This window comes from Ascidia mentula, chromosome 5 (assembly GCF_947561715.1).
Source record: "Ascidia mentula chromosome 5, kaAscMent1.1, whole genome shotgun sequence".
Lineage (NCBI taxonomy): Eukaryota > Metazoa > Chordata > Ascidiacea > Phlebobranchia > Ascidiidae > Ascidia > Ascidia mentula.
In genome coordinates this window covers 19595561-19607374 of record NC_138570.1, presented here as the reverse complement: position 1 = coordinate 19607374, position 11814 = coordinate 19595561, and the positions used below count along the sequence as shown (strand labels likewise).

The 11814-nt window shown below is 38.2% G+C and overlaps 1 protein-coding gene across 1 annotated transcript; it reads right to left on the bottom strand.

Annotated features, from left to right (window-relative positions):
- Positions 1-5736: 5736 nt before the first annotated feature.
- On the bottom strand, positions 5737-9565 carry LOC145903152 (uncharacterized). The gene is made up of 6 exons (XM_082991226.1): positions 9548-9565; positions 9205-9374; positions 8134-9038; positions 7888-8022; positions 7507-7551; positions 5737-6762 (listed from the first exon to the last, which is right to left on the bottom strand). The coding sequence occupies exons 1-6, from the start codon at positions 9563-9565 to the stop codon at positions 6008-6010; spliced, it is 2028 nt and encodes a 675-aa protein (XP_082847352.1). The 3' UTR covers positions 5737-6007.
- Positions 9566-11814: the final 2249 nt, after the last annotated feature.

Genomic DNA, 11814 nt, shown 5'->3' with positions numbered 1-11814 from the left:
TCTTGAATCTCCACACCCACAAATGCAGCGGATGTGTTAATGATTAAGAACAATGTGGGTATTTACCTGCTGTATACAACAACTTGATGTAACTGCTGCACCTCCCGCGATACGTATTTGCACCTATTCATTTTCATGCTTTTGAATATTGTTCGGTTCACGTTTGAATTGTGGTGTTAAACGCTGAAGAAATCTTGCTGTATGGCAGACGAAACGTCGGAGACACAATCTACGTTTATCTATTCCAGAATAGCAATCCTGTTTAAATCTTTCATCTTGTCTTGTGGTTTGTTGCCTGTCGTAAGCGATGTACGTTGTGTTATGTAATGTTACAAGATACTGGAGTGAACGTATAATGTTCAGGCTATCTGACGTGTTTTCAGGATTTTAAGACAATGCACGTGAATGTAATTATTTAATCGGAAAATAAAATTTGAAGTTCCCTTGCACTGTCGCCAACGAAGGCAGTTGTGTTGCTGATTTACATTCATTCGTATCGAAATGGTTGTCAACAATACAATGAGAGGGCACGCTGACAAACAATTGCAATCAGCATTCCATATGAAGGTAGTATTCACACATTTAATCATACGATGGAAGACATATTCCACAAATCACGTGATTGTAGTATGCAAGCGCGCAATCACTGATGTGCAGAATGTACCGAAGCGTGACCACAACACAAACAATACATACAGACTGGTGTAAGTGAGTTTTCTTAACTTCACCCGAATTTTTGCAAACACTAAACAATATCAGTTTTAAAACTCTCGATCATTTTAGCTTAGTTGTGTTTTCTGTTATGTTTCACACGAAGTACATTGGGAGCAGTAGAATCTGATTCTTCAGTGAAAATCGGATTCTTCAGATTGTTTAGTGCCGATGAAAGAGGCACAGTTGTACAGTCTGTGAGTATTTTTCGTCTGAAAACCACATTCAAATGATTTTGAACATGATGCAAATCTCTCCAAACAGTAGCTTTTGTTGTCAGTTCAGAATTACTTGATCTTGTGATTTTAAATAATGGAGGTTTTTCATTAAAAAACGATTTAAATTTTGAAAGCGAAGACGCCGCCGGTGCCCCTCTGCCGCCAGCTGGGAAACTAAAGTTGATTTTATTCAGTGTGAGGTTACAAGTCTTTTGTTCGCTTCAACTCGCATACACGAAACCAGACACGACAAATGTGGTGACCTCCACACCAAAGGTTTCCCATGTTTTGTTGTAAGGAATGAGCCGACTTACTTCGACATTTTTTGAATGTTTACGAAAGATGTTTGTTCGGTGCACGAGACGGGAAAATAACAGATCTGAATCTTTCAAGATTATTGTTTTTATCTTCTATAGTAACTAAATTACTGAAAAGATTGAAGTTGATTTCCTTTGATTTTTGCCTTGAATGTAAATAAGCAAAGTAAACACACTTGACCACGCAGGACTGGTGGGACCTAAACTGAACATTAACTACTGGCCTGGATATTAGCTTTGCTTTGGTGCATGGAAAAAATGTGAGGGGTACACAACATCCATTACATATCAAAATAATAATATCCCAACATTTTACTACTGTTTGCTAATTACATAAAGCAAATAAGAGAAAATTATCAATATATCAATAATGGTTGGTTGCCCAGGCAATGCAGCCTGACTGAATCAGCCACTTGCCATTGCATGAAAAATCCCTGGACAGTCGTTATTCGAAATTCGACATATCGTTTAAACTTTAAACAAACAAACGCAACCAACGCTATTTTATTCATTCACAATCATGTGGTCCGTAGCAACCAATCAAAGCTCTCGACTACAGTTTTCTTATTGTCTCGATCAGTTGCGGGAATGGTCGTTGGTGTAAGGTTGCAATTCCCACCTTAGTTCAAACCCTTTACCGAAATCCTGCCACGTCAAAGGTGACGACTTCTTTGACTGAGGTCACCCATGTTTGTTGGTGGAAACCCTGTTTCAAATATTCAACCTGTGTTTGCGTGACGAGCAATGTGGAGATTGTTGTTGGTTGCGCATTCTTCACAGACATTCCATGAATAGATTTGAAATTATAAATGCTATAATATTGACGTTTATTTGATTTGAATTTGGCAATCAGCCACATGAAATTTTAACAGGTTAAAACCGAAACTTGCTATGGGTTGTTGCGATCGCTAGTTGATTAAATTCGAAAATTCGACCAACCAGGGTCTGGCGTTCGACCGATGTTGTCAATCCCCCACCACGCTTGACTCATTCTGAGAACGCATTTATTTCTGGTCAGTGGGAGACACCTGACGGCGTTTCTGAGTGTTTCGTTTCCCCTCAACGTGACGAGCTGTGGTCAAATGTTTGGAGTAAATATAATGCACTGTCACACGAGTGAGAACTCTCCACAATACGATGGCTTTGGACTCATTGTTTAAACCGGTGGAAAATTTATGCGGGTATTTGATTTGTTGTAATTGACAATATTAACACGTACAGACTTCGCATCCCAGGCATTACAGGGGAGATCCTTCCATTCATGCGATTGCATGAAACATTGCTGCGTTAACAATAAAAGGTATGATTTCTATTGTCGGAGCTTGATTTTCATTTTTTTCACCCAGAACAACCAGAGAAATATTGCGACATCATGTTTGTGTGCAATAAAAACCTCCAACATCACTAAGCGGAAAAACTCCATAATGCGACTTTCCGTTAGAAGGCAGTACAGAGTTAACTAAGATAAGGAATCGAAAAAACGTGTTAAATAAAGAAAAGTGCTTTATTGTTTGGCCAAGGTTTGCTACAAAACTTTTGGGACAAATTTGTATACAGTTAACCATCGGACGACTGTTTGTTTACGATGTTTGTTATTCTCTGCGACTTATTATTAATAGCTTTTGTTTACCAAATTTTCTCTTCAGTCTCCTTATTACGTACCCCGTCCTTATTGTCCATGCTGGAGCTTCCCACATTTGCTCACATCGATATTTCTTACGTTATGCTCAGAAGAAATTATCATAGTGGCAGATGTCCCATACAGGTTGGTAACAATATGATTGACTTAAAATGTTGGATTGCTTCTGGCACTTATTTTTCCCATGTAGGATAAAGATAAACGAATACCTGCAAACAATATTTGGACGAAACTGGACCGAATCCAAATACTAAATTACGTACAAAATTTTAATTTTTGTTATATAAATATAACACATGCCCTCTTGCTGTGGCGACATATTATATTTTCGCTGTAGATATATCTCAGCCACAAAAAAAAACACTTCCAACGAACGAGATATTCTTACACTTGGTTTGTACCAACCCTAATCTGAATACTTGGATTCGTTTAGATGAAATAGAATTCGGTCAATAAGTATTTTAATTCTCATGGGCAAAATTCTACAGACGTTTGTTTTAAGTGTGACGTTGTGTAGTTAGAAAGGTTTGGGAACAATTTAGAAATACATCTTTGTAACTTGAAGATCCCAAAAAGATGCAACACATAATTCTAACCAAAATCACAAATAACGCAAACGCATATGGGTACTTTATTCAAGCAAATAAATAACAAATGGTTTTGTACTGATAAGTGGTTTTGTGTACAAAGATTTGATGCTGCAGCTCAAGTCGTCCTTAACTATAACTTTAGAGTCGCTTTGTGTAAGTGACCGAGGTGTGATTTAAAATCACCAACATTGAGTCGGTAGGAGAGAATTTAAAAAAAAACAGAGAAAGAATTTGCACGTTTCACTGCATGACCGCAGCTGATCGCACCTGGTGGTGATGCGTTGAAATAGTCGCATACGAAGATAGGTGTGGGGAATCAGACTGTGCAAGATATTTGTACGTGTGTTAACAAGTTTTGCGTTGGTTGAATGTAAGTTGTCCTCGTAGAGCATGGACAAAAAAGTTTAAAAACCCAACACAGTCTGAATCGGTTACACTAATTCAAAAAAGTTTTGATAATCTAGTGCAACCGGTCGTCTAATCCCGAATAATTACCGAACAAATATATTCTTTTCACACCGGGATTTGAACCTTGGATATCTTGGCCACGAGTCGCGATCAGGTTTTATTCTAAAGATGGGCTTTTTTTGGACCACACGGGGATGTGAACCAAGGATATCCAAGGCAAGAATCCCGATGAGTTTTTTTTCTTGGTACGCGGGTCGGAATCTTGGTCAATGCTGCCAATCACCGGCCCTACTAGGAAAATGGGTTGGTCGAAATCATGATTGACCAAAAATCTCTACAACAACATAAACGAAAAAAACGAACGAAAAAATTAACAACTTTTATTTTTTGGCATGTCTTCGATTGAGTTAAGCAAATAAAATATATTTGTGTGAAAGAAAACAAGAACGAAATATTAGAACAAGGAAACGTGGAAACAGACATTCGAAAATGCAAATGTTAAAATAACTCTTCCATATATCCTGGCACACCATCCCACGAACCCCTGCTTGGAATCACTAACCCTGTTTGCACAACAATTCATACACTTGGGTTACGAGGGAGAATACAAACAACATAAATTCCTATTTCAATTTTAGAGTCGAAAGTTTAAAGTCGTCGAAGTTTGGAAAACAACCAGAGAAATATTACGACATCATGTTTGTCCGCAATAAAAACCTCCAACACCTCCAAGTGACAAAGCAGCTAAAGAGAGCTTACCGCTAGGATGTAGTACAGAGCCAATCAGTATTTTCTGTTGGAAAAACGTGTCAACATAAAAGTGAACATTTCTTATTGCTAAGGTTCGCCATAAGCTTTTCGAATCATTTACGAATCATTTCATTGTAAACCAGTAGATGATTGCTTGTTTATGATGTTTGTTATGTAGAAATATTATTGATATTTTACTCTAAATTCATCCCCGCCCTTATTGTCCATGTTGTTGTTTCCACATTTGTTTACATTGTGGCGACCACACTGTTCTCCTGTGCATCGAAGCGTGACACTGCCTTTTTCTCGTGTTGCGGTTGTCACTTCATACACGCGTATTTGGAATTGCCCCCCCCCCCTTCTTGACCGCGCAACACTTTCAATGAAAACATCGATATTTGGTATTTGTTATTCTCAGTCAGCATTATCACCGTGACAAGTGTGTGATGTTGGTTGGTAACAATTTGATTGATTCTCGCTATTTATGTTGGTTTAATTACTTGAGGTGAAGAGTCTTTTGAGAAACCTTAGACCAAGGGTGACGCTTGGCACCGAAAACCTGAAGGTTAATCCAGCGTCCCCCTGCCCATACTCTCGCATTCCCCATCTTTTTATTGCTGAAATACTTCAGGCAAAAATAAACCAATGAATGAATGAGTGAATGAAACCTTACCAGCACAGCAGCCGAATGTAACATTTAAACAAAATGGAGACAATTCAAATCTGCCCCGATCTAGATCAATTGTGTTTGCGAGTCCGCCAATATATGGTATTTTCGCAATCTGATTTTGCTTTATTTAAATTCTCTGACTGACCTTTTTCCTACATTTAACGGTCATTTTGTGAAATCAAGGTCGCGCAAGGTTGTTTTGAAACTTAACGTTTCGCAAGTGTGCAAAGTTAAGAAGCAACTGGTACAGAATATGGTTTGCCGATAAACATTGAACAAAAATATCAAAACCAAATCATTTTATTTGGCGGCAATGACCACAACATAAATGAACTATATACAAAAATTCAAAATAGCATGGAAACTGATAAAATCAAATGGTCATGGAGTCTGGGGTCATGTGAAGGTCATACTCCTCACGGAGAATCGCACTCTGCTGTAGAATCGTACTGGGAGGCGATGGATTGCGAAAAGACAACATACGACAACACGCGGTAACTGGACAGTGCTACAAATTTCTACGTCCGTTTACAAGTATTGCATTGGTTGAATGTTGGTTGTAGAAATTCTGAAAAATATTCTTACACATTTTCAATAATAAATCATAACTATAAGCGAAATAAATGTTCATTATGACGTCACAAGCTCAGATGAAGACGTTATTTCGTAGGATATTAAACATATTTTTGTTTCAATATCACAAGTCACTGTTTGGCCAACTTTGCTTCGTTTATTTTCAGATTGTTTTCACTTGTTTTAATCCCTTTCACTCTTTCCTCTTCAGTGTTGAAATCTTCGGCCATTCGAAAAGCTTGGATTGCTTCCCGGAAATATTTGATTGCGTCACGAAACCGTGAAGTTTTCACGCAAACAACACCAAGGTTGTTGAGGAGGTGCCCGTGTATTTTGTACTTTACTGAATCTGCTCCAAACTTTCTCCTCATCAGTTCCAACCCTTCATTGATGGTTTCTTCCTCCAATTGCCAGGAGTCGATTAAACCAAGACTCAATTCGACGGCATGAATACATCCGGCCACACACACAGTGCGTAGTTTGTCATCAACGTTTGCTAAGTTCTCTATTTGTTGGCGAATGTCCTTGATCAAAGGAATGACGTAATCACCGACAATGGGCTTGCTTGTGACGTCACCTTCCACCATTGCTTTGTTTGTGTCTTTTAATTCATAAGCACATACCATCAAACCTTTAGCTGCAAGTTCGGGGTTGGGATTCTTGGCATAGAAATCTGTTGATATTTGAAAGAACGACAAAGCTTCAAGAAATCTCTTCTCAGTTCTGTTTTTCTTTGCGAATTTCCACAAATCTTCAGCCGTGGTTTTAATTTGGGCTTCAATCAACCGAGAGAGTTGCTGCTTCGTAAAGTTTGCTTCAATATATTTTCCATCCTTCAGCTGCTTGCAATACTTTTCCACCAGTTGAGTTTTGTCGTTGGTTCCACCTAAGCAAACAATAACTTTTATTAATTGTCCAGTGATTGGTTTTTGCATCTATCTAAAAGTAATGTTTCGTTATGGCAATATATTGTATGACGTAATCATATTCGACTGTCAACAAATCCTAATATTCACGCGTTGCTTTAAAACAAATACGTTTGGGGAAACAATGCATGTTCTTGATGCCAAGACACGAGGTGAAATCGAATCGAGTTTGCATTAGTGTTCACCTGTTTAGGCGTTGCTAATAAGTCCATTGTTGTAGAATAATGACCATTATTGTCATTGTCCATGCAATAGGCGACAATCATCCCAGTCCCCATTTTACTGTAAGTGTGCATTAAGCAAAGTTTTTCTTGTCATCACTATAAGCAGTTAAAGATAATTTGGTGTCATAATTTTGCGGAAGAAATTGACCGTGCTTTAATCTAGGTAGTTGTGTTTGACCTGGCTGAGCTAAAGGTTGCGCACCCCTGGTTTAATGGGTAGAACTGTACAACGGTACAACGGTGTGCGAAGGGTCGTTAGTTCAAACCTCGCCTGCCTATTTTCAATTTACTTCGGCTTTGTCGGAATAAAATGTTTTGGATATTTCCTTAATGTGATGCCAGTGAACCTTTCAACAAACTGTATCTGGGTTCATGTTAAAGTGCTTTTTGTGAGATTGCAGACAAAAAATGATTTGTTTGCGACGACACAGAGGAAAATGCTGGGAAATATTTTAATAATAATTACACTGAACCACTCACCTTGCTGTTGAAACACTTGCTCCAGTGTAAAATGTGTGACGTCACCTGTAAAAAAGTAACAATTCATTAATCGCATGATGGCGCATTTGAGACAGAAAGTTTTTGTCCTAAAACACTGGTTAGGTAACATTGCTTAAAGCGGTAGCACTAATGAAAACCATTATACCCAAAGTACAATATGGTCTAAGGCTATTTTGCTGCACACTATGTCAATGTAAGTTGTAAATATACATTGCTATCTAAGTTGTCGTGATTTTAATGTCCGTCGAAATGAACAGTTGAATTAATTGCATGATGTAATAAAGATTAATTATAGCAAGAGCCAAGGTTGGTCTTGCAGACTCAACAAGAAGATAAGTGAAATTCCTGCAAAGCGTGTACCTTGTTGTCTTGGCAATGAAGTTACATGCTGTTGAGTGGATGACATTTGTACTTCAGATACATCGTGTTGTGATTGACCTTGTTGGTTGTCACGTGATGTACTAGGAAGGTCACTGCTTCTTTCAGAGTTTCCGGCTAATACAAACATACAAAATAAACATTACCCACAAAGCACTGAAGCAAATGTAGTGCATTGCTTATAACAAACATCAACAACTAATCACATGTTTCAAAAATCATTTTTACCTTCCGACGAAAGAAACTTTCCAGTGAGCGTAGAAAACTGGCGAAGCGGAACGAGTTGACCCTGATTGGTTGAGATAGGGTCGTTTAAATCCATTTGCCGCACAGAATCTGTCACGTGTTGCAAGATATCAGCTGGGTTTTGCTTGTCTAACAAGCGTTGATATCGGTCGCGAACTTCTCTCATAGGAGGTCTCTTCTTCGGATCCTGATCCCAACATCGTTTCATTTCTTCATCCATCGTTGTGAGGATTTCCCTGTCACCGTCACCCAAGCTTGCTTTCAACTCTTCAATCTCATCACAGTCGGGTCTCGTTCCGGCGATGATTGTGACCCGAAGTTCGTTTGCATCCAATGGTGGGTAGGGAGATTCACGGAAGATGAACATGTGGGTCATCACTCCAGTACTATAAACATCGTGTTCTTTCTTTGGTTTCATAGTTATTTTCTTGAGTTTTTCTGGTGCCGTATATTCGGCAGTGAATTGGATTTTTTCACCTTCGACTGGAGCCCGAATGGTGGTCGAACCAGTTACTGCGGCCAAACGAGCGCTGCCAAAGTCGGCAACCTTTGCATGGAGATCGTGTGTTACAAGGATATTTTCGGGTTTCAGGTCATCGTGAACCAGAGGTTTCTCTGGAAACTCGTGGAAGAAAACGACTGCATCCATGGTTTCTTTGAGCATCCGAAGACGTAGAGGAATTTTGATGTCGAGGTTGTGATCTGAGAGTAGTTGTCGTAGATTTCCGCCAGCACAATATTCTGTGACCAAACCAATGCTACAGGACAGCATTGTCCAACCATATATTCTGACCACGTTTTCACATTGGGCGGTTTGAAGTTTCCCAAATTCACTTAGGATGCTGCTAATAATATTAATTTTTGGTATATTGCGTGAATACTGTAAACTGGTAACAACACACTATTGGTTAAATGTTTATATCTCATCCTCCATGTATAACAACTTGTTACGTCACCTAACTGGTGGTGACCAGCTTACAAATGGTAACTTACCCGTATTTACAGTCAACACCTGCAGGTTACTTTACTGCTTACACACACTTATTCACTTACGTGTTCTTAATAAGTCGCATGTCTCTCATTCCACCTTGTACAGTCAGAATTTTCACAGCAACTTTGTTAAGTGACTTGTGTTCACCCAACAAAACCATTCCAAAACTTCCACCACCGACAACAGCTGACCTCGGGTCGCACATAATCTCACCAGCATCAATCTCACGCATCTGTACAGCAAATTATCAAATTACTATTTCACTGTACAAAACACATTTTTGAAAAGAAAACCCAATCACGAATTGTATCATTCGATATATACCTCGCACTTGTATTAGTTCGATAACAATTGATAGCATGAGATAGTGGGTATTGTCAAACATTCGACTGATGAAAAGCTTACCTTGCTGTGGGTTGACATTTTCACATGCACTTTTCTTTTCTAAATTCAAATACTTTTTGTCAGTGAAATACCCACAAGTGAGTTGTAGTAATTTTACTTGTTTGCTTCTACCTTCGACGATAGTAAACTGAGCTCAAAATAAGTTGGTTCCTCTTTGTGGTTGAACACAGAGCTAATGAATGGTTACGGTTAAGCGCCTCGTCATGACTCTAAGGCAATTTTATTTTTATTTATAACCCGATAAACACGCCCGAGTCCTTTATATGTCGTCGATAACTTTTTCATCGATAACGCACGAGTAGCCTCTTTATGGAATATTGATAATTCGGTATCGAAAACCAAATGTTCGAAGGAATTTATTTTCCCGAAAGGTTAAGATTCGTATGAGACATTGAAACATTTGTAACAAAAATCTGTGTTAATTGACTTCTGCGCTGCTCATGTAAGCAGAAAACCTCGCTATCAATATCAATGATTGGCTACGTTATCAAACTTAAAATTTATGATTATTGTGTGTTTTTCAAAACTGTCTGAAATGGACCCCGAACATGTTTCTATACCCACACAAACATTAACAAGAAAAACATGGAATAGCAGGAACGGTTTTGTTACGTGAGGAAACTTTAATCGAGTGTTTGGCAACGTTAAGATTATACTGGGTGTAGCTTGGAGGCATTTAATTTGGGTGAAAAGTAAATGATTTTGTTCATTCTTGACATGCAAGTTGTTCGTTTGCTTTGTTCACTGACTTGGTTTGGTTCCGTAAATCCGTTGAACGAGGCGAGTTGAATAGGTCCGGGGATTCGGATGACTGCACGTTTATGTTGCCGCACGGCTATGTTGATGTTTTGAACGATCCATACACAGGTTAGCTCGGCTGTTAAAAGACTTACGGTGAAGCCGAACGTAAGCAGTCGCTCTCCTGATGTGAACAATTCATGGAACAATGAGAACCAAGAAAGCAATGTTCTTTCAAATTAACGTGACAAGCCACTCAAAAGTACGTTTTTTTCTGGCGCAATTATTTGTATCTTTTAAAGTATCGACATCAAAAAGCAGTTTTCCTTTTTTTCTATAGTGGACATAATGTTTTGCGGCCCAATACATTATAGGACCAACCAAAATTTGGAGTTTTACCCTTTTAACTAAATGATTCACTACTCACTAAATTTTTTTCCTCCTGTGAAAAAAATGCAGATTGACGATTTGCATTTTCGCATTTTGTATCGGAAAGTTTGTGACTAAGTCTAAATTTAAAGATTAAAACTATACAACAAGATAGGTTATTAAAAGTTTTTATAAATCCCCCCCAAAAAAATAACGCAGGTATAGTTAAATTAATTGTTTATAACCCATGAAATGAATAATGAAAATTTACTCCAAAAAGAATTTTCACATTACTTTCTTGTTAATTTTTATGTCAAAAAACAAAATCAACAGACTGTGCATAAGAATACAAGAAAAACACAAATTTGTCATAATGAACCCACAATCAACCTGACAATACTTGAAATTTACTTTTTTACCCATTTTCTCACCTTGCGAGCAAACGAAAAACCTGGATTCGTCGTTAGGTGGCTCCCACTGAATGAAATTTAATGCGCTTTTTAATCTCATGGTTTGGAGGGGATCCACTCTCCCCAACTTTGTTCGTGCTCTGCATTGAATGTCTATCAACAACGCTTAGACAGCTCAACTTTGAAGACATACACCTCCACGACAAAGAAAATAAAACATCCCTGTTTGCAGACGATACCATTGTTTTTACAAAAAGTTCGGATACGGATTTCACTAGGATATTTTAATATTTGAGGGACTTCGGTGAAACGACAAGGTGAATATGGAAAAGTCCGGTGCCTTTTTCATATGCCCGAATCGCTCAAACCAACATAAACCCTTTCAACAGACTGGAGTTCAATGGCGTTAGGCTCTATTACATATTATATTGGGGTGAAAGAACCGCTCAGAAAAAAACAAATAAGGGTGAGGAGTGAAATTGAACTGAAATTTTCCCCGGCTCAAACAAAGCAAACATAATTATGAGCCCTTAGTTAGAGGAACAACCCATCTCGGTAAGATAACAATAGGGAAGAGTCTTATTATACCGTTATTAACTTATAAATTCTGTTACCAGTCATCATCACAAAATGTTTTTGATACATTTTGTTATTTAATGTAAATATTTGTCGTTGATTGTTAAGTTGGGTTACAAAGGATGATTCAAAAAACATAGTTTTTGTCGAAAACTAAAGTGAACTTACCGCCAG

Excerpts from the sequence above, each read along its gene's own strand:
- LOC145903152 (XM_082991226.1), bottom strand. Across the intron at positions 9,039-9,204 it reads ATGCGACTTATTAAGAACAC|TTTACAGTATTCACGCAATA; the intron begins GTAAGTGAATAA and ends TGTTGTTACCAG. Across the intron at positions 6,763-7,506 it reads GCAAGTGTTTCAACAGCAAG|GTGGAACCAACGACAAAACT; the intron begins GTGAGTGGTTCA and ends TTGTTTGCTTAG.